Source organism: Phyllobates terribilis, unplaced genomic scaffold, assembly GCF_046119375.1.
Source record: "Phyllobates terribilis strain yellow unplaced genomic scaffold, ASM4611937v1 Scaffold_7__3_contigs__length_470593459, whole genome shotgun sequence".
Classification (NCBI taxonomy): domain Eukaryota; kingdom Metazoa; phylum Chordata; class Amphibia; order Anura; family Dendrobatidae; genus Phyllobates; species Phyllobates terribilis.
Window position 1 is genome coordinate 265,700,623 of NW_027362767.1, and position 23,937 is coordinate 265,724,559.

General features: G+C 45.8%; 1 protein-coding gene across 1 annotated transcript in view; it reads left to right on the forward strand.

The window, feature by feature from the left end:
- Positions 1-23,937, forward strand: part of ABCA2 (ATP binding cassette subfamily A member 2) — a 74,886-nt gene that overhangs the window by 23,051 nt on the left and 27,898 nt on the right. Inside the window, exons 3-11 of the mRNA XM_073640622.1 lie at positions 5,086-5,197; positions 6,022-6,185; positions 6,414-6,535; positions 6,796-6,903; positions 8,049-8,231; positions 8,311-8,529; positions 10,335-10,672; positions 14,713-14,872; positions 23,737-23,865. Of these exons, the coding sequence (XP_073496723.1) occupies positions 5,086-5,197; positions 6,022-6,185; positions 6,414-6,535; positions 6,796-6,903; positions 8,049-8,231; positions 8,311-8,529; positions 10,335-10,672; positions 14,713-14,872; positions 23,737-23,865 (1,535 nt within the window). The remainder of the gene's footprint in view (positions 1-5,085; positions 5,198-6,021; positions 6,186-6,413; positions 6,536-6,795; positions 6,904-8,048; positions 8,232-8,310; positions 8,530-10,334; positions 10,673-14,712; positions 14,873-23,736; positions 23,866-23,937) is intronic.

Below are 23,937 nucleotides of genomic sequence, written 5' to 3' on the forward strand. Positions count from 1 at the left end.
TTGTTCTATGATTGCCTGCTCATCTGCGATTGTACATGTATTTTAATTAATAAATTATTACATTTCTGAAAAAAAAAAATGGCTTGTGATCCCCTGAAATTTTATTGACCAGCAGAGGGAAAGCGGACAGCTGAGGCTGATGTTTATAGCCTGGAAGAGGGTAATACCCATGTAGCTTCCTAGGCTATTTAATATCACCTCACCGCTGTATACTAAACCTTTGCTGGTCATTAAAATGGGGGACCCCCCCAAACAATGACGTGGGGCCCCCCTATAATAACCAGCAAAGGCTAGGCTGACAGCTGCGGGCTGATATTAATAGGCTAGGAAGGGGTCATGGATATTGGCCCCCTCCAAGACTAAAAACATCAGCTCTCAGCTGCCCCAGAAAAGGCGCATCTAGAAGATGCGCCAATTCTGGTGCTTAGCCTCAGCTCTTCCCACTTGCCCTGATGCGGTGAAAAGTGGGGTAATAGGGTTGATGTCTGCTTTGTACTGGCAGCTGACATCAAGCCCAGGAGTTAGTAATGGAGAGGTGGCTAGAAGATGCCCCTATTACTAACCCCATAGTCAAATTGTTAAATAAACACCCAGAGTAAAGTCCTTTATTTGAAATAAGGACTTCTTTATTGAATTAAAAATAAAAAAAAACACTTATACATACTTTTACGCCCAATCCATTGAAGCCCATGTCCCGTGTAAAAATAAAATCATAAAGCAACATATTCCTCACATGTCCCCGACGTGAAGATGATAATCCTTTTGTCCATAGACGACTCTAGCTCTGCTACATCTACTTTGCATGCTGAACGCTGGCATGATACGAGCGCTCAGCCTGTCAAGCAGCAGAGACACTGAGCTGCGCATGATTTTTGTGTTTTTGTTTTGTTTTTAAATGCAGGGTGCTTCGTGAATTGACTTTTTCTGCCTTTTTATAGCACTTAAAAATGGCAGATGAAAAATATACACGCGTATAATGTTGCAAAATAAGAAACTGCACTAAAAAAAATGCAATGGAAAAAAAGAAGCAATTGTCATGTAAATGTTCCCCGAATTTCCTTAGAGTGGAGTAGGCCTTTAATCTGCAGATACGGGTCATGATGGATACCGCTAGCGAGATATTAATACGTGATTAACACACCAGCTGCCATGGAAAGGTGTTCTAGCGGGCAAAGTGTAACACTGCTCTTATATCACTGTGTAATTGCATATCTTCACTAGTGGCGACAGGACCTCATTAAGACCCGCATGACATCACCCAGCTCTGCTACATCAGCAGCATTCCTGCAGTGTCAATGTAGATTATCAAATACAGGGTCAGAAATTCCTCTTTAAAAATAGCAGGTGAACCTTCCCTGTCAAAGGTCTTAAAAAAAATTCTCCAAACCTGCTGGGTGTCAGTTCTGTATTGTATTCGATACAGTAATGCTCGTTCTACACCCGCTTTCAGAAGTTCATGCTATGGTTTCTGACAGTATATATAAGGCCACTCCTTTATTGATATCTTTAGGGTAAATCCACACATTGCATATTTGGTGCAGATTTTTCGCAGCTTGTTTGCAGCAAATTCTTCATGCAAAGTGCAGATTTTGGTTCTCATTTTTCTGCAAATTTAGTGCAGATTTCACCCTTTCCACTGCAAAAGGTGAAATCTGCCCTGAATCCACACAAATAAATCACATGCACCACAGCTCCGTTCCACATGGAAAATGTCATCAGTGTGTAGATGACATTTGTCCGTATCTCATGTGGTTAGTTAGTGTTGTATAACGCTGCAAAATTTTGACAAGCTGAAGTTCCACACCAAACCTATCATTAGGAAGCGTTCACAAATTCTGGTCACAACTTTTTTTCTTTCTTTTGCTGCAATCATTGCAAAAATATACCACACCGCGTTTCCACAATTGCGTAAAAAAATAAAAATTTGCACTGCAGCTGCAAGGTGTGAACTCAGCCTTACAGTCAGGCAATGGAGACACAACTTTTGCCTCTTCTACCCAAGTGAAAACGCAAGGACAGGTGTGTGACAATTTAGAGGCGGAAAAACCTTTCTTGACCTCCTCACACAGCTTTCATGACAATGTGCAATGTGTCAATGGAGGTTACCACCTGGAATCCAGGACTAGACTGAAATGTGCACTGCCCAATTTAGCTTAAAAAAAAAATGGTGCAGACCAATGCAAACCCTCAGCTATAAGAACAGAAACAGATAGACATGTTTCCATTCACTTTCAGCAAGCAGATGTCTTGAAAATGGCGCTGAAAAATAAAAGTACTTAGTTGCAAACATTTTTGGAATGACAGTACTGATTTTTGATGTTCGTGCTTGTGAAGACCCAGGGTCTTCCGTGAGCGTAGCGCTACTCAGACAACACAGGGTGATGGTAAAACAGCGTGGCAATACTTTATTGAACCACAAAGCGGACAATAAACACACAGAACAGTCCCAGCAAATACCCAAGATGGTATAACATTACGCAGTCTCACCCTTCCACTGACCCGCCTGGGATAGAACAGCTGCGACTTTGGAGACTTCCAGGGCCAACTACCTCAACAAGTGGCCCCCTGATTCTGGCGGGCCTCCACAGAGAGGAGGTAGCGGAAAGCTTAAGAAGCTAGCAGTCCATCGAGGTACAAGACCAGGAGACCCGAGGGTCCAAATCTGGCCTCTCCAAGAGTTTCCATGGGGCCAGGCGACCGGTGGGTCCCTCCCAGCAACCCCAAAACAACATATCCATGGGGCCAGGTGACTTCTTCGTCCTCTCCTTGACTCCCCAAAATGTATCCATGTCTCTCTGATGGTTCATGGAGCAGATCCAAATCTTTCCAGTCAGGGCTGGTACCCTTAGGCTAGAATCATATAGAATTCAGCATCTGTGTCTCTTTGGTTAATGCCATGCAATCCATCTACTTTCCTGAAGGATGTTTCTCATTCTCTTTCTAAAGTCCGCCTGAATCTCTGTCCCAAGACTCTCTCTGCTTCTCTGGGCTCAAGTCTGACTCTTGCAAAAACAAATGTACCTTCTTAAATGCACATCCACAAGTTAAGAAGCAGGGCTGATATTATTCCACAGGGCTTGAGTATCCACAGCTCATCCCCCAAGATTGACTGGCAAACATCCTAGTATGGTATTTAACATATCTAGCAAACATTCATTGTTCTAGCTAATCTGTTTACATAGTTTGTATCACAGGGGCTCTTGTAAATACACATCATTGTTTCAGAATCAAAGAGCAGATAGCATTCAGGGTTATGCAAATAATAGTCTGTGTTAATCAACTAAAGAAAAACGCAGATTAAAGAGTCAACGTAAAAATAAAGGTATGCTGCTCTTGCCATCAGAACGTATGTCTGGCATAATTAATATTTTACGCTGTATTGTCACAGTGCTCACTGATGGAGGGTGGAGAAATTTGGTACCATCTGACCAAGAGCACTATTAGGGTCACAGATTGGCCCTTATCCCCATTATTGAATGTACCACATATAAGTGTGACATCTGTGATTTGTTTTGAACACTTACATTGCTGAATCTTTATTTATTTGCCTTTTTTCCCCCTTTTCCATGCCGTTATTTTATTTTCGTTCCTCCACGTCACTGTGTGACTCCACATCGCATGCCGCAGTCTGTAAGTTGTCCAGCGTAATTTCTAGGATTGCCTTCGGGTCGTAGAAACGATTTTAGTTTAAGGCCTTTCACCTTCATGTTGACGTGGCTTTTGTGTTCTCAATACTACAGCCGGACTTGGATGCCACATATTTCGCCTGATTGGCAGATTGGGTGTTTCTCCCAGTGTGCCAGCCTATAATACACGCCATGCCTCAAACCACCGCAAAATGGCGGCTTGCATCTTTTCAATTTTGGCCTTTTTAGTTTTTAACAAAAAGCAATAGTAAGGATATAGAGAATTTAGAGAGAAAGAGACACAAAGGTGATGTGTAACATGAAGGTGGTAATGCCGTTTCTTCCTGTCATAATGCCTCACTTCTTCTGACAGGTGGAGTATTTGCTTCTGCTTTGCTGTCATGGTGGGGTCATCATAATTCCAGATTTTACATTTCCCTTCCGCAACTGATACATCAGTAACTGTGCATCATCTTATCAGTGATATGAAAATTCTTGCCCTTTGCCCAGGTTCAAAGGGTAAAGTGCCACTCTCTCTCCTGTGCGCACTGTGTAGGGTAGCGCGCCTTCTCGTCTGGTATCGTGCACGGGGGCCACTGTAGTGTAGTGCGCCCTCTTGTGAGCTGGGGCCATTGTAGGGTAGCCTGTGCAGTCGCGCGCGCGGTGGGGCCGCTGTAGGGTAGGGCGTGCCGTCTTGCGCGCGGTGGGGCCGCTGTAGGGTAGGGCGTGCCGTCTTGCGCGCGGTGGGGCCGCTGTAGGGTAGGGCGTGCCGTCTTGCGCGCGGTGGGGCCGCTGTAGGGTAGGGCGTGCCGTCTTGCGCGCGGTGGGGCCGCTGTAGGGTAGGGCGTGCCGTCTTGCGCGCGGTGGGGTCGCTGTAGGGTAGGGCGTGCCGTCTTGCGCGCGGTGGGGTCGCTGTAGGGGAGGGCGTGCCGTCTTGCGCGCGGTGGGGCCGCTGTAGGGTAGGGCGTGCCGTCTTGCGCGCGGTGGGGCCGCTGTAGGGTAGGGCGTGCCGTCTTGCGCGCGGTGGGGCCGCTGTAGGGTAGGGTGTGCCGTCTTGCGCGCGGTGGGGCCGCTGTAGGGTAGGGCGTGCCTTCGGACCGCTGTGGGGGTAGCGCGTGCCTTCACGCGCGCACGGTGGGGCTGCTGTGGGGTAGTGCGTGCCTTCACGTGCGCACGGTGGGGCCGCTGTGGGGGTAGCGCGTGCCTTCACGCACGCAAGGTGGGGCCGCTGTAGGGTAGCACCCATAGCCCTATCTAAAATTTACCCTGATGGCTACTAACCTGTTAACCTTTCTGCTGCTGGTATGTAGTTGATGGGGATGGAGGGTTCTGTGATTGTGTTTTCCCTTTAATCACTACTTTAATATGACTAGCGTCCAGGTCTTTGCTGTCTCTCTAGCCAGTGTCTGTCCTGTGTCTCTTCCTGTGCTGCTTTCTCACCCTGTGTCCTGTCTTGCAGCTTTCTACACTGCGGCACCTCTCACCTCCGCCGGGATCCTTCCGGTCATGCAGTCCCTGTGTCCCGATGGCCAGAGAGATGAGTACGGATTCCTGCAGTACACCAACTCCACGTGAGTAGTGGTCGTCCTGAGCCAAACACTCACCTCCTCCCGAAATATCCCTGACCATGCAATGCCAGGCAATTCCCAAAAATGTCCGATCCCTTTATGGCGATTACTGGACTATTACATGCAGTCATCTATGAACACTCAGCAGGTAGCATCACATAGAATTATGCACAGCAGCTCAGCAGACAGTATCACCCATGATAAGATTAGATACACAGCTCAGCAGGCAGGATCACACAAGATAGGATTAGATACACAGCTCAGCAGGCAGGATCACACAAGATAGGATTAGATACACAGCTCAGCAGGCAGGATCACACAAGATAGGATTAGATACACAGCTCAGCAGGCAGGATCACACAAGATAAGATTAGATACACAGCTCAGCAGGCAGGATCACACAAGATAAGATTAGATACACAGCTCAGCAGGCAGGATCACACAAGATAAGATTAGATACACAGCTCAGCAGGCAGGATCACACAAGATAGGATTAGATACACAGCTCAGCAGGCAGGATCACACAAGATAGGATTAGATGCACAGCTCAGCAGGCAGGATCACACATGATGAGCTTAGATACACTGCTCAGCAGGCAGGATCACACAGGATAGGATTAGATACACGGCTCAGCAGACAGTATCACACAAGATAGGATTAGATACACAGCTCAGCAGGCAGGATCACACAAGATAGGATTAGATACACAGCTCAGCAGGCAGTATAATCGGCTGTAGCCGGTTGTGTCTCGGGCGCTGTCATGATGAGCCTGGTGTAGGTGCCATGAATATATGGGTGTGTAATGGCCCCTGTTCTGCCTCCTGCAGGGTCACGCAGCTCCTGGACCGGCTGACAGAACTGGTGGAGAACAGTAACCTGTTTGATGCGGAGCGGCCGGGGCTGGGGGAAGAGCTGGAGTCTCTGAAGAATCACCTGGAGTCGCTGAGCAGCGACCACAGCTCCCTGGAGAACCACTTTCCCCGGCAGTCAGGTACAGGGACTGACAGGTCTGCCACTAATCCAGCTGGTCAGGCCATGCCCATGCCGGCACAGTCATACACCTGCACCTGCTCAGTCCCTGCTGGGCCCAGGGATGCCTACGTCTGCACCTCTGCACATCTTTATACCTTTCTTATGTCCAGAATTGGGTACACAGATGCCTATGCTAGAAATGAGCATCGTGCTATGACCCCTAACTGACGTGTGTTCTTCACTGCAGGATTTACTTTGGATTCGGTAGTGAAAAACAAAACGGACTTCCGGGATTTCCTCCAGTCCAACCTCTCCTTGCCCAGTAATGTTGTTGACTTACTGGCCGGCTCCAGTATAAACCTTCAAGAGGTAATTGTACGGTTCAGTCACTTGTAACAGGTGGACTTTGCTCCTTTGAAATGCTCTGTGCTGCTGGGGCCCTGCTCCGTCCATTATGCTCTAAGACACCCTCCCTCCCATCTTAAAAATATGCTCCTTGTACCATGTATGCCTTCATCTGTGACTGGCACAATCCTCTCCTGAAATACTTTGTGCTGCTGGGGAAGCCTCCCTCTTTTCCTACATCATGACATTACCCAGTCTAACAGCTGGCACTTCTGCCTCCTCAGGTTTACCGCTTGCTCTTCAGCTCTCTGCACATGCCTACTGATGATTTGCCTGGGAAGAGCCCTTGGGACGCAGCCACGGCAGCAGGGGGGCAAATCTTCAATCTCCATGTGAGTGTTCTCCCCCAACATGGCAACCCCTATAAGCAGCTTGTAGCGGGGCGTCATTTACTTCCATTGATGTTTGTCAGTGCTCTGCTGCATCCTGATGCTCTGAAACTACAACTCCCAGCATGTTCTGAATGCCTACTTTACCTGTTGGAAGATCACAGGTTGTAAACCACTGGCTTTCATGGACATCTAGCACCAAGCTGGGCAGAAGACCCCTTTAGCCTGGAAGCTGATGTCTTTCACTTCTCTTTTTTTTTATAGGAGTGAGTATCTCACAAAGGGGATGACATATCGCTAGAATAGGCTTTTTCTTTATAGTTAGTGAGGATCCAACTTTTGGGAGTCCAACCAATCTGGAGACTAGAAAGGCTACATGACTGATAGTGCCGTGACCCATCCTCCCAGGTACCCGCTGTGGAGGGGAACTGCAGCACAAATCCATTTAAGTGAGCCTGCGGCAGTTTCCTTCACAGATCAATGTCAAGATGTAGGGCCAAGAGGACCAATAAGGTCCCAGATGTCAATCATGGGATGAGTTGTGGTCCCAGGTGGTGAACGTAGGATCAGTTTGGGGGGGGTGGGCGGGGTAGATATGAGGTGTCCATACTAGGATGAGTTGGGGGGGGGGGGGGGGGATCCCATATGTCGACTGTAGGATGAGTTGGAGGGTTTCAGGCGTTGATTGTAGGATGAGTTGTTGGGGAGCTGGGTCCATTTGTGGGATGAGTTGTTGGGGAGCTGGGTCCATTTGTGGGATGAGTTGTTGGGGAGCTGGGTCCATTTGTGGGACGAGCTGTTGGGGAGCTGGGTCCATTTGTGGGATGAGTTAGGTGGTTCATTGTAGCAGGTTAGCTGTGACATTCCCTAATGTGAATGGTGGATCGTGGGTCATTTTTCCTGTGCAGGGCAACTGTGGTACAATTCCATTCATGTGAATGGGGCCGGCTGCAGTTTCCTGCCCAGCTAGGTGTGAAGATGTAGGGGTCCAAGATGCTGATTTCATGCTGTGGCCCCTACATTTTTGGGATGATTGGGGATTCTAAGGGTCAATATCTTAGTTGTATGTAATCACTTGAACAATTGCTCATATTACAATTCCTGGATTGTTACCCTGGTTGTCACGTTTTTTTGTTTTTTTTTTACAGGGGAACATTTTAGGCAAATGGAAATTGTTCCAGGAAGGATTAATACACAAGGCGCTCCAAGATCCTCTGAAATCTTCCCATAGACTGGCACTTCTGCGGCTCCTGACCCTTGCACTTGGCCTCGCCATCCCCAATACGTCCTCTGAAAGCTACGATCCTCGGGCTATGGTGAAGGAGCTGGAGGTATGGCATGAGGCAGGGCGGGCTGGATGCATGCGACACGAAGCTGCTTATATTGTTGACGAGTCTTTTTTTTTTTTAGGAAATTCTCTTCACTCCTAAAGAGCTGGAGTCCCTGACATGTGAAGGGAGCCTGGATCAGCTCGGAAGCATCTTGGGGGTATCTGAAGCCAAACGTCCATTGCTGAGCTCCTATAAGAGCACCGTATGTGCTGGGGGAGAGCCCGCCCGCACCGAGCGCTTCCAAGAGCTGGCCGGGGAACTGAAGGAACAGGTGGACATGCAGAAAACTGTCAGCCGGGTAAGTGACTCCAGTTACCCCATACTCGTGGGCAGATGCTTTGCAATAACAGTAAACCACTCCTGTACCATCTCTTCTTAAAGGGATTGTGTCATCAAAATATTGCTTCCTTTTTTTGTGGTACATTTATTTATTGACAATTATTATTTTTCTTTTTTTAATATAATTATTTATTTAATTTTAAATTGTTTTATTGAAGATTGTACAACATAACAAGGTTACATCATAGAAGAAAAGAACAAACAGCAGTTCTCATTGCTCGTTAATACTGTCTGGCAAAGTTTAACCTTAACACACCATGGGTCTAATATCTTAGCCAAAACCACAAGACCCCCATGTCAGGCACCCAGTATCACATACTGTATCATGAGAGAATCCTCCTCCTCACTAATGTGAGTCAAATGGAATAAAACCAAGGCTTCCATACCTTATCAAGGTTTCAAGGACAGTGTCTACTTCTATATACCTCCCTCTCATAGGAAGCTGCAGTATTTAATGGAATGATCTTTATTTAATAAAATAGTAATCTTGCAGTTTTACACCCTGGCTTTTGGGGCTATTTTAAACTTGACTTGTACTTCCTGTCCTTTCATGAAGTTTTCAGCAGGTTCATTATCATCACAGGTAGGATTACAATGGCTGTTAACACCTCTATATACAGTAGATAACATGGGATCCACAATTCCCTATAGATGTCACAACTCGCATCCTCCTGTACAATGGCTGATAACGCCTCTATTTACAGTAAATAACACAGGATCCACCATTCACACATTAGGTGATGTCACAGCTCACCTCCTCCTCCTGTACAATGGCTGATAACACCTCTATATACAGTAGATAGCACTGCATCCACCATTCTGTGGATATCACAATAGGTGATATCACAGCTCATTTCCTCCCCCTCCTGTACAATGACTGATAACACCTCTATATGTAGTAGATAACACGGGATCCACCATTCACAATAGGGGATGTCATAGATCACCTCCTCCTTCTGTATAATTACTGATAACACCTCTGTATACAGTAGCTATGACAAGATCTACCATTCACAATAGATGATATCACAGATCACCTTCTCCTTCTGTATAATGGCTAACAACACCTCCTATATACAGTAGATAAGACAGGATACACCGTTCACGATAGAGATGTCACAGCTCACCTCCTCCTGTATAATGGCAAATAACACCTCTATATACAGTAGATAACACTGGATCCATCATTCACATTAGGTGATGATGACACAACTCACCTCCTCCTTTTCCCTTCAATATGTCCTTTGCACACGCTCATTAGATGCTTAGATGGGGTCGAGATCCGACCATTTTCATTAATGTACATGTGCATTTTCTGAATCTGGAAGTAAACTAAAAAAAAGCCTGTGTGGCCGGGGTGAAAATTGCAAGATTTCTAATTTTTTATAAAAATTATGATATAAAAATAAAACATTGCAAAAATGCTAAAGAAAGAAGTAAAGAAAAAAATACATATAACACACAAGCCTGATAAAAACAATAGGTAATTTTCTGATGACCCATTCCCTTAAGAGACCACCAGCTCCCTGCTGTTTAATATTGTGATATTCTGTATCTTGGGACCCTCTCATAACTGCCGTAATAAAGTATATACTTCCCGGTATTTATAATTCTTTTCATCCTGATCCTCCTGTTTCATGAACCTGCAGTGAAGACTGGCACATGCAGTGCAGTAGAACAGAGAGGGTTGTAATGTTTGATAGCTCTGCTCCAATGGGCACTGTAGTCGCTGCCGGAGCCAATGGCTTACAACTTTTATTTCAGCTCCGCCTCGACGAGGTAAATGTCACCGAAACACAGCACCAGCTGCACTCTCTGCTGGGGGACCTGTTGCAAGTGGAGAAAATCCTCAAAGACGTGGATATACTCTCCGCTCTGGCCAAGCTGTTACCCAAAGGGGCCTGTGCCAGCAAAGCCAGCCCCTCATTGGTTAACTCCACCAACTGGAACTACAACACCAGCAGTAATGCCAACGCCACTGGAGAGGGGGAAGAGGGCAGAGCCCAGGAGAGCGAGGCCGACGGAGAAAACCCACGCAGCCAATTCTCAGCCTTCGTGCAACTCTGGGCTGGACTGCAGCCCATCCTGTGTGGCATCAACCGGTGAGTGCCCAATATACACGAAGAGCATGGTACTGTGGAGACTGCGCCAGTAATGTCCCATCACCGGTTGGGTATTACTGCCCATGCAAAACATTCACAAATAGTAGAGTACATCTATTCAAGATCTGGGGTCTGATATTTGATCTAATTTATGGTCTGGTCTGAATTTAGATGTCTAATCTAATTAAAGGGTCTTTTCTGGGTGCTGCTTACATTTTGGGGTCTTGAGTCTAAATTTTGGGTTCTGATCTAGGCTCTGAATTTATTTTAAGGGTTTGGTCTGGGGTTTGAATTTATTTTGAGGTCTTCTCTGTAATATGGTTTTATTTAGTGGTCTGGTCTATGACTTTATTTAGCGATCTGGTAGTCTGAATTAATTCAGGAGTCTTCTGGTGTCTAAATGTAGGGGGTTTTGGTCTGAGGACTGATATTAAATTTGAGGTGTTGGGCCAGAATTTTGGAGTCTGATCTATGAATTTATTTAGCGATGTGATATGGTAAGTGAATTTATTTAGGGGTCTGATTTGTACTCTGAATGTCCTTTCAGGGGTCTAGATTAATTTGAAGGTCATGGTTAGGGACTGGTATCATATAGGGGTCTAAATTTACTTAAGTTTCTAGTCTGGGTTCTGGACTTTTACAGGGATCTTCTTTTGAAGTCTGATTTTTTTTTTTTTTTTTTTTTTTAAATCAAATAATTTTTATTTAAACATTTTCAACATGAACAGGTAAGGTGACAATCACATCCTTTGAAATTTCCCCCTAACTCCCACCCCTTCCCGCCGGCTCTTTCGACCTTTAAAGGGGAGAAACAGTTTATAGACACTGCCAATTTCTTCACATTGTAAAACTTGTTTCTCATGCAATAAAAGGATTTATTTTATTACGTATCAGATGTGTTCGTCACTTTCTATCTTTCCCTTATTTATTAATATACACAGTTCATTTAGCTACTTGTTCTCAATCTGCTAATTATCAATTAGCTGGAGTCATTACATTTATATTACAATCAAAACTGATTTATCTAATCAATGCAGTCGCTAACATTCTTGACCATGTTAATGTCATAGGGGCCAGGCCCGGAGAATCCAACCAAGGTGCCCACAATTTTTCAAATTTAAGAGGGTTCCCCCTTCTCTGGTATACATATGTCTAGTTTAAGTATATTGTTGATTTTAGGGATATATTCTTTTTATGTTTGGAGGTTCATTGTCTTTCCATTACGAAGCTATCAGCTTCCTGGCCTGGTATAGTAGACAGAGGATAGCTATCTGATGGGCCTCTTCAGTTGGTAACCATTTACATATCCCAATAGACACACAATAGGATCATGGGGAATCTCACATTCAAACACATTGGACACAAGATCTAGAATCTCCCTCCAGAATCTCCTAAGTTTAGGGCAGTTTCACATTACTTGACATAGATCTGCACCAGGATTACCACATCTATAACAGTTTGAGTCATTTTTGTAACCAAAATTGTGTAAGTGCAAAGGGGTATTATATACTCTATGAATCAGATAGTACTGCGAAAGTTTTTGCCCCTCGCTTGTCGACACTAGTGGTATGGACTGTAACATATCATCCCATGTGTCTTCCTCTATTGGGCCCAGGTCTTGCTCCCATTTAGTTTTAAGATTACTACCTCGTTTTTTGAGGATCAAATTCTGGATAGTTAGAATTATTCCATATGGGTGAGTATTTTGAGTATCCCACCATGCCCATCATCTAACTTTAGACCATATTTTATGAATCCCTCTGATTGTTCCTCCCACTAGCTCGTAGTTCCTTAATCTTCGTCCTTCCAGAGCGTCCACTAGGTAGCTTTCTCCTAGTACATGCCTAATCATTCTACCGGATGAGGATGGGAGTTCCGGGCTCTCCCACCCCCTCAAATGCTGTAATTGTGAGGAAAGATAATACACCAGTGGGTCAGGAACCGCAAGTCCTCCATCCTCCTTTGGTCTCTGCAGGGTCAAAAGTTTTATCCTTGGCACCTTTTTTTTCCATATTAAGTCTCTAAAAATTCTATTAACTTTATAAAAAAACTTGTAGGAAGCCATATTGGTGCATTATGCAGCAGGTACATTAACTGTGGCATGAGGATCATCTTAATTAGATTGGTTCTCCCTATCACTGACGGGGGCAACTTACACCAAGCTGCAATTTTGTTTTGGAATTTACTTAAAGGGGTCAATATTTAGAGATACATACTTCTCCATATTCTCGCTTATGTTAATCCCAAGATACTTAAATGAGTGGACAATTTTAAGTTGTCCCTCTTCCATCGCTTCATTTGAGAATTTAGTTCCCACCGTCATAAGCGCTGATTTACCCCAATTAATAGAGAGGCCTGACAAAAAGCCGTAGTTGTTAATAATTGCCATGGCTTCCCTCAATGATTCTGGCCTGTTATCTATAAAAAGAAGTATATCGTCTGCATATAATGCGATTTTTTTTCTTGATGGTCCCCATAAGGGAATCCCTGAACCCTTGGGGAGAGGCGAATTGTTGCAGCCAACGGGTCTATAGCAGTGGCGAACAACAGTGGAGAAAGTGGGCATCCCTGTCTTGTGCCCCTCTGCAAGGAAAACATATCTGATTTAAGGCTGTTAACCTGAATTTTGGCTTGGGGAGGCAGAATAAAGACGCTTAATCCAGGAGATAAATGTATTCCCAAATCCCATGTGTGACAGTGTACTCCACAGAAAGGCCCACTCTATACTGTCAAAGGCTTTGGCTGCATCCAAAGATGCTATAGCCCTGTAGCTGTTATTTTGATTAGGAAAGGACCTAGAATTGTTGGGAAGCTGAAGGTTTAAGTACAGTCTACATATATTAATCGCTGTTGACATGTTTGGCATAAAGCCTGCCTGGTCTTGGTGGATTAAGGATGTTATTACTTTGTTAAGCCTATTGGCTAGTAACTTTGCCAGTATCTTAATGTCCACCGTAAGTAATGAAATAGGGCGATAAGATTCTGGGAGCAGCATATATATCCCTTCCCTCCTTTGGAATCACTACAATTATGGCCTCTTTCATGGACGGTGGAAGGCTCCCACTCTGTAATGCCTCATTGTAAACCTCCATCAATTGTGGAAGAATATATTTGCTATACTTTTTGTAAACCTCTACCGGGATACCATCCTCTCCTGGTGCCTTATTATTTGATAAGGAGCCCAAAGCTTCTTCTAATTCCCCAAGTGAAAGTGGTTTGTCTAAGAGTTGGGATTCTGTGTTTGTCAGTGTAGAGAGCGAGGGGAAAGGATGTCCTCTAGGTCTTCCGTCGTGGGTTGTACCTTTTGAGGCATACAATGAAGCATACAAAATCTCTAAACACCCCAAGTATATCCGGGGGTTAGCACAGCTCTACTCCCATCGAATCCTTGATAGTCCCAATATATGATGATTTTTGTTGTGCCTTAATAACCATAGCCAACATGTGCCCTGCTCCCTCACCCTCTTCATAAAATGTCTGAAGTCTGATTTTTAATTTGGTGCTTTTCTCTGGGGTCTCAATTTTGTTTAGGGTTTAGGTCTTGGGTCTGAACTAATTTCGGGGTCTTCTCTGAGTTTTGAACATTTTTTGGGGGGATCTTTTCTTACAGAGGTAAGATTATTTTTTCATTTTTTTTTTTTTTGCCATAAATTTCCCATTGCTAAATCAATTGTAAAATCCTGCCTGAAAAAGAGTTCTGCCAAGTTAAAAGGGATAGGGGGTAACTTATTGATCACTGAGAGTCCAACCCATTCTCAGGATCAGGGAGAAACTCTGCAGTTAGACCCCCAGCAATCAGTGTTACCTCCAATCCTAGCCATAGGGAATAACATACCCTTGGTACAACTCCTTTAAGGCAGATTAGGGCCACCAGTGACGATTCTACATTTAGTATCACTACCAATGCTGCAAATAAAAATGTGGGATAGACGGTAAGGAGGAGAGTGCAGGGACGGTGCATTTCTCCAGAGCACGCGTGACTCTGTGGTTGGTCCACACTTTTCATACTAACCCTCCATTTATTTTCTTGCATCTTTCAGAACCATCGAGCCAGAAGCTCTGAAGCAGGGCAATATGAGCTCCCTGGGCTTTACCAGCAAAGAGCAGAGGAACCTGGGGCTTCTCGTGCACCTCATGACCAGCAACCCCAAAATTCTGTACTCTCCTGTGGGAACAGAGGTGGACAAGGTCATCCGCAAGGTAAGAAATCCTCAGCATCTCGGTTACTCTGCATTTTACAAGTGAATGCATTGCATGACGATGGGTATCTGCATGAGATGCTGACTTGTGGGGCTGGCTGTAGGTTACCCTATAGGTCTTGTTGACATCAGATCCAAAGACCAACACTGCATTAAATGGCAGATCTTGAGGTCATGCTGGCTGCAGTCACCACGGGTTAGTGAGTAATGCAGGATTTTTGAGTTGGGGTCCAAATTTTTTGGGGGAAAGCAAAGCAGGGGTTTTACTGATGGAAACCTAGAGTGTACAAGTTAGTGTATGCCACTGAGTTATACTGCCACATAGTGTAAAAGAACATGTACTGCATGTCTCTGCATATATACCAAGTGGAGGCCACCTGGATACTCTTCTGGCCTCCGACGCATGAATGGGTGCTTATTAGTGTTGAGCATTCCGATACTGAAATATCGGGTATCGGCCGATATTCACTGTATCGGAATTCCGATACTTAATTCCGATACTTTTATAATATCGAATACCGGAATCGGAAGTTCCCATAATGCCTGCGCTCTGCAGTGTCTCTGAAGGATGACAAGCTGGATGGCAGCGCTCAGCTGCGATCCAGCTTGTCATCAGAATGCCATCCCAGCGTGGGAGAATTCTCCTGATTGTTTAAAAGCCGGCGCGCGGTAAAAAGCCGCCGGCTTTTAAACAATCACGCAGCCCCATACTGCTTCCCCGCAGCCTCCCACCCCGATCCTCCGCTCCCCTCGCCACCTCCCATCCCGATCGTAAATTAGGACCGGGCGGGGAGCGCAGCACCAAGGAGCGAAGGACCCGGGCGGGGAAGCCGGCAGTGAAAAGACTTCACCGCCGGCTTTCCCGTTCTGTGCTGCGCTTTCCCGCCGGTTATTTCAAATGAACAGCTGAGGTATCAGGTGATGCCGATCAGCTGTTCATTTGAAGTAGCCGCGGTGCCCTCAGAGGGTTCATGTGAGTTCATGCTTGACTGCATGAACTCACATCAACTTTCCCACGGCCGCACAGGTCAGCCTCACCTCCCGGACCCGTCATGATTAGTGTGTGCGGGGTGTGTGTGTGTGCGGGGTGTGTGTGCGGGTGTGTGTGCGGGGTGTGTGTGTGCGGGTGTGTGTGCGGGTGTGTGTGCGGGCAGACATAGGCCGATGTGACACTACTACTCCCATCGGCCTATGTCTGTCCCCCGTCCACTCCTGCCAGCAGGATCAGCTCGATGGGAGCAGTAGTTCCCATCAGCCTGATCCTGCTATTTAAATTGCCCTACTGTGTCCCCAATAAATGTTAAATACATGTCATTGGTGGCCAGTGGTTACCTAAAAGAAATTAGTTCATACATTACCTGTCCCCGCCGATCGCCACCTAAAATAAAGTAAAAAATAAAAAACTACACCTATACTCACCAAGACACCTAATTCCCCGAAGCCATCGATCTCCTGTAATAAAATATAAAATAATAAACCACAACCTTATCCTTACCCCTCCGTAGTAGTCCACGAGTGTCCCACGAAGATCTCCAGTTCAGAGCAGCCACATAGAATGTGACCGCTCTGAACCGCTGCCGCCGCTAGAATGACGGGGCCGTAAGGGTTCACCGGAGTTCAGGCAGCGCTGCTCCGGTTAGCTCCTTTACGGCACTGCTGTATCGTGAGAAATTCCCACGGTACAGCAGTGCCGTAAAGGAGGTCTCCGGAGCTGCGCTGCCTGAATGCACTCCGGTGACCTCAGTCAGTGGCTCCCGCTGCCGGGAGCGGACGTGTTCCCGGCAGCGTGAGCTTACAGCAGCCATGCACAGCTGTCACCATCTCCAGATGTGACAGCTGTGCATGGGAGATCAGCGCAGGAACGTGGACAGGTAACTATTTTTTTTTTAGTAAACTAAGAATTAAATAAAATGGTGTTTTATTTCAAATAAATTATTTTTTTCTGGGTGTAGTGTGTTTTTTCTTTTTAACACTTTGTAGGTTAGTAATGGGGGTGTCATATAGACGGCCATCATTACTAACCTGGGCTTCATGGCAGCTGGCGCTGACATGAACCCCACCACTATTACCCCCTGCCACCGCACCAGGGCAGCGTGGAAGAGCGAGGCTAAGTGCCAGAATTGGCGCATCCTATGGATGCGCCATTTCTGGGGCGGCTGACGGCTGGTGTTTCTAGCCTGGGAGGGGGCCAATATTCATGGCACCCTTCCTGAGCTATTAATATCAGCCCCCAGCTGTCTGCCTAGCCTTTGCTAGCTATTAAAATAGAGGGGACCCCACGTCATTTTTTTTTGGGGGGTCCCCCATTTTAATAGCTAGTAAAGGCTAGGTATTCAGCTGGGGGCTGATATTAGTAGCCTGGGAAGCTCCGTGGGTTTTACCCCCTTCCCAGGCTTCAAACATCTGCCCCAGCCGTCTGCTTAACCTCCGCTAGAGACTAAAATTATGGGGGATCCCACGCCATTTTTTTTTTTAAATAAATCCTTTATTTTAACACTAAATGACATTTGAGGACTTAATAAAGATGCAGTCCCTAAATTATTATTTATTTTTTAATAAATTTTTCCCAAAACTTTTGACGTGGGCTTCGCCATATTTTTGTATGCCAGCCAGGTACAGCATCCAGCTTCTATGAACGCGCCATTTTCCGGGGCGGCCGCGGACTGCAATTTTCAGCGGGGGGGGGGGAGGGCAAAAAGCTTGGGCCTCCCTGCGCTGCAGATTCCATCCCCCAGCTGCCTAGTTGTACCTGGCTGGACACAAAAATAGGGAGAAGCTCCACGTTTTTTTTTTTTTAATTATTTCATGAAATTCATGGAATAATTAAGAAAAAAAGGGCTTCCCTATATTGTTGTGTCCGGCTAGGTACAAATAGGCAGCTGGTGGTTGGGGGCAGCCCGTTCCTGCCTGCTGTACCTGGCTGGACACAAATATAGTGTGAAGCCCCACGTCAATTTTTTTTTAATTATTTCAGGAAATTCATGAAATAATTAAAAAAAAATTATGTGGGGCTTCGCCCTATAATTGTGTCCAGCCAGGTACAGCAGGCAGGAACGGGCTGCCCCCAACCACCAGCTGCCTATTTGTACCTAGCCGGACACAACAATATAGGGAAGCCCTTTTTTTCTTAATTATTCCATGAATTTCATGAAATAATTAAAAAAAAAAATGTGTGGCGCTTCGCCCTATTTTTGTGTCCAGCCAGGTACAACTAGGCAGCTGGGGGCTGGAATCTGCAGCGCAGGGAGACCCAAGCTTTCTGGGCCCCACCCGCTGCAAATTGCAGTCCGCAGCCGCCCCGGAAAATGGCGCGTTCATAGAAGCGCCATCTTCTGGCGCTGTACCCAACTCATCCAGGGCCCTGGTGCGGTGGCTCACTGGGTAATAAAGGGGTTAAGGCCAGCTTGGCATTATCAGCTGGCCCTAAGCCCGAAATTCATGGGGTCACGCCAATATTAGACATGACCGCCATGAATTTCTAGTAAAGTATTTAAAAAAAACACAAACACCCAGAAAAAAGTCCTTTAATTGAAATAAAGACACAATTCTTTATTGTTCTAAATTAAACCATACTTACCGCCACACCCATTCCAGCTGAAGCCAACGATCTCCTGCAATAAAAGTAAAATAATAAAGCAACCTCATCCTTACCTTTCCATGGTTCCCAGGACAGCTTCAGCTCTGCTACATCGAGATGACAGGCTGGACCGCAGCAGAACGCTGCCATCCAGCCTGTCATCCCGCGGACACTGAGAAGCGCAGGCATGCTTGCGCTCCTCAGTGTCTTTCTGTGACGTCATCCAGATGAGCCGAGGTCATGTCCAATGAACTCAGCTCACCTCATGCACGTCACTGACAGCGTGGGAAAATTCTCCTGCACTCAGCGCTTCAGCGTGAGAATTCTCCCACGCTGTCAGTGACGTGCATGAGGTGCGCCGAGTTCATGGGACATGACCTCACCTCATGCACGTCACTGACAGCGTGGGAAAATTCTCACGCTGAAGCGCTGAGTGCAGGAGAATTCTCCCACGCTGTCAGTGACGTACATGAGGTGAGCCGAGTTCATTGTCGGCTCATCTGGATGCCGTCACAGCCAGACACTGAGGAGTGGAAGTATGCCTGCGCTTCTCAGTGTCTGCGGGATGACAGGCTGGATGGCAGCGTTCTGCTGCGGTCCAGCCTGTCATCTCGATGTAGCAGAGCTGGAGCCGTCGTGGGAGCCATGGAAAGGTAAGGATGAGGTTGCTTTATTATTTTTCTTTTATTGCAGGAGATCGTTGGCTTCAGCTGGAATGGGCGTGATGGTAAGTATGGTTTAATTTAGAACAATAAAGAATTGTGTGTTTATTTCAATTAAAGGACTTTTTTCTGGGTGTTTGTGTTTTTTTTAAATACTTTACTAGAAATTCATGGTGGTCATGTCTAATATTGGCGTGACCCCATGAATTTCGGGCTTAGGGCCAGCTGATAATGCCAAGCTGGCCTTAACCCCTTTATTACCCAGTGAGCCACCGCATCAGGGCCCTGGATGAGTTGGGTACAGCGCCAGAAGATGGCGCTTCTATGAACGCGCCATTTTCCGGGGCGGCTGCGGACTGCAATTTGCAGCGGGTGGGGCCCAGAAAGCTTGGGCCTCCCTGCGCTGCAGATTCCAGCCCCCAGCTGCCTAGTTGTACCTGGCTGGACACAAAAATAGGGCGAAGCTCCACGTTTTTTTTTTTTTAAATTCATGAAATTCATGGAATAATTCAGAAAAAAAGGGCTTCCCTATATTGTTGTGTCCGGCTAGGTACAAATAGGCAGCTGGTGGTTGGGCGCAGCCCGTTCCTGCCTGCTGTACCTGACTGGACACAAATATAGGGCGAAGCCCCACATCAATTTTTTTAAATTATTTCATGAATTTCCTGAAATGATTTAAAAAAAATTGACGTGGGGCTTCGCACTATATTTGTGTCCAGCCAGGTACAGCAGGCAGGAACGGGCTGCCCCCAACCACCAGCTGCCTATTTGTACCTGGTTGGACACAACAATATAGGGAAGCCCTTTTTTTCTTAATTATTTCATGAATTTCATGAAATAATTAAAAAAAAAAAATACGTGAAGCTTCTCCCTATTTTTGTGTCCAGCCAGGTACAACTAGGCAGCTGGGGGATGGAATCTGCAGCGCAGGGAGGCCCAAGCTTTCTGCCCCCCCCCCTCCCCCCGCTGAAAATTGCAGTCCGCAGCCACCCCGGAAAATGGCGCGTTCATAGAAGCTGGATGCTGTACCTGGCTGGCATACAAAAATATGGCGAAGCCCACGTCAAAAGTTTTGGGAAAAATTAATTAAAAAATAAATAATAATTTAGGGACTGCATCTTTATTAACTCCTCAAATGTCATTTAGTGTTAAAATAAAGGACTTATTTTAAAAAAAATTGATGTGGGGCTTCGCCCTATATTTGTGTCCAGCCAGGTACAGCAGGCAGGAATGGGCTGCCCCCAACCACCAGCTGCCTATTTGTACCTGGTTGGACACAACAATATAGGGAAGCCCTTTTTTTCTTAATTATTCCATGAATTTCATGAAATAATTTAAAAAAAAAATGCGTGGGGCTTCGCCCTATTTTTGTGCCCAGCCAGATACAACTAGGCAGCTGGGGGCTGGAATCCGCAGCGCAGGGAGACCCAAGCTTTCTGGGCCACCCCCGCTGCAAATTGCAGTCCGCAGCCGCCCCAGAAAATGGCGCGTTCATAGAAGCGCCATCTTCTGGCGCTGTACCCAACTCATCCAGGGCCCTGGTGCGGTGGCTCACTGGGTAATAAAGGGGTTAAGGCCAGCTTGGCATTATCAGCTGGCCCTAAGCCCAAAATTCATGGGGTCACGCCAATATTAGACATGACCACCATGAATTTCTAGTAAAGTATTTAAAAAAACACAACACCCAGAAAAAAGTCCTTTAATTGAAATAAACACACAATTCTTTATTGTTCTAAATTAAACCATACTTACCACCACGCCCATTCCAGCTGAAGCCAACGATCTCCTGCAATAAAAGTAAAATAATAAAGCAACCTCATCCTTACCTTTCCATGGCTCCCACGACAGCTTCAGCTCTGCTACATCGAGATGACAGGCTGGACCGCAGCAGAACGCTGCCATCCATCCTGTCATCCCGCAGACACTGAGAAGCGCAGGCATACTTCCACTCCTCAGTGTCTGGCTGTGACGGCATCCAGATGAGCCGAGGTCATGTCCAATGAACTCCGCTCACTTCATGTACGTCACTGACAGCGTGGGAAAATTCTCCTGCACTCAGCACTTCAGCGTGAGAATTTTCCCACGCTGTCAGTGACGTGCATGAGGTGAGCTGAGTTCATTGGACATGACCTCACCTCATGTATGTCACTGACAGCGTGGGAGAATTCTCACGCTGAAGCGCTGAGTGCAGGAGAATTTTCCCACGCTGTCAGTGACGTGCATGAGGTGAGCTGAGTTCATTGGACATGAACTCGGCTCATCTGGATGACGTCACAGAGAGACACTGAGGAGCGCAAGCATGCCTGCGCTTCTCAGTGTCTGCGGGATGACAGGCTGGATGGCAGCTTTCTGCTGCGGTCCAGCCTGTCCTCTCGATGTAGCAGAGCTGGAGCTGTCCTGGGAACCATCGAAAGGTAAGGATGAGGTTGCTTTATTATTTTTCTTTTATTGCAGGAGATCGTTGGCTTCAGCTGGAATGGGCGTGATGGTAAGTATGGTTTAATTTAGAACAATAAAGAATTGTGTCTTTATTTCAATTAAAGGACTTTACTCTGGGTGTTTGTGTTTTCTTTTAACTTTGACTATGGGGTTAGTAATGGGGGTGTCTTATAGACGCCTCTCCATTACTAACCTGGGCTTGATGTCAGCTGGCATTATAAGCTGACATCAACCCCAACCCTATTACCCCCTGCCACCGCACCAGGGCAGCGTGGAAGAGCGAGGCTAAGTGCCAGAATTGGCGCATCCTATGGATGCGCCATTTCTGGGGCGGCTGACGGCTGGTGTTTCTAGCCTGGGAGGGGGCCAATATTCATGGCACCCTTCCTGGGCTATTAATATCAGCCCCCAGCTGTCTGCCTAGCCTGTGCTAGCTATTAAATTAGGGGGGACCCCACGTCATTTTTTTGGGGGGGTCCCCCATTTTAATAGCTAGTAAAGGCTAGGTATTCAGCTGGGGGCTGATATTAGTAGCCTGGGAAGCTCCGTGGGTATTACCCCCTTCCCAGGCTTCAAACATTTGCCCCAGCTGTCTGCTTAACCTCCGCTAGAGCCTAAAATTAAGGGGAACCCCACGCCAATTTTTTTTTAAATAAATCCTTTATTTTAACACTAAATGACAAGTACAGTAATCAACACTGTCACTGTACTTCATATATATGTGACTGACATGTTTCTATCTATCTAATCTATGTGTGATTCTCTATTCCTTCTATTCTAAATTGTCGGGTACAGATGCTGAATTGCCGGCCGGCTTTCTTAAAGAGACGGTGCATGAAAACACTATTATTTTTTTAAATAAATCCTTTACACTAAATGACAAGTTCTGTAAGCAACACTGTCACTGTACTTCTTATATATGTGACTGACATGTTTCTATCTATCTAATCTATGTGTGAAGCTCTATTCTGTCTGTTATAAATTGTCGGGTACAGATGCTGAATTGCCGGCCGGCTTTTTTAAAGAGACGGTGCACGAAAACACTAATATTTTTTTTAATAAATCCTTTACACTAAATGACAAGTACAGTAAGCAACACTGTCACTGTACTTCATATATATGTGACTGACATGTTTCTATCTATCTAATCTATGTGTGAAGCTCTATTCTTTCTGTTGTAAATTGTCGGGTACCGGTGTATACCGTTGATGAATTGCCGGCTTTTCATGTCATTCTACATTATTCTTAGTTGTTTTACTTCATGTAGAATTAACCTACAAGGAAAGAAAGGGTTTATTTTCATTCCGATATTTGTGTCCCATTGACTTGCATTGGTTTCCGGTATCGGAATCGGCGATATCCGATACCCAAAAAGTATCGGCCCGATCCAATCCGATACGATATTTCCTGATATCGGAAGGTATCGCTCAACACTAGTGCTTATAGATACAATAAACACATGTGACATGAGCTTTCCCAGCACATATGGTGAATATACACTACAGACGTCATATGAAAGAGCTGTGGAATATGAGAAAATCGAAGCAGTACAATGCCCTCATTAAATAATAGCTATGGGTGCCAACATCCAGACCCCAGATAAAACAGAATATGTAAGGCCTAAAACTGACACATGGTGCCCATAGCAGTAGTACCAGTTGGTGCCCTTACAAATAATGCTACAAAATGCCCACATCAACAGTACCCGATGGTGCACATACAATTAATGTTGTATGATGCCCATATCAATAATACCATACAATTTCCATATCAAGCACCAAACAGTGCCCGATGCCCATATGAATGTGATACAATGCCCATGTCAAAATAGTGCCCATATAAATAAATGTTGCCCATATAAATAATTTTGTATGATGCTGATATCAATAGTGCCAGATGGTGCCTATATAAATATTGTGAAACAATGCCCATATAAATGACATTCAGGGTCCATGTAAATAGTGCCAGATGGTGCCCATATAAAGCTCTATGATGCGGTTATCGATAGTGCCAAACTGCGCCCATATAAATGCCATACAATGCCAGTATGAGTAGTGCCAGATGGTGTACATATAAAAAAAAAAATGTAATCTGATGCCCAAATAAATTGCACCTCATCTCTTAGTACCAACATAAACAGTACAGGATAATGCAGACGGGAATAACATGTTTTCTGTTTTCTCGTAGGCCAACGAGACGTTTGCATTTGTGGGGAACGTGACACAATACGCCGGGATGTGGATGAACATCTCGGCAGAGATCCGCAGTCTGCTGGAGGATGGCATGCTGCAGCAACGTATGCAGCGCCTGCAGGAGGTGAGTGATCCGTCTGTGCACAAAGCGACATGACGAGATCAGATGGGAGCGTGCGGTCACTCTGTGTCCTCT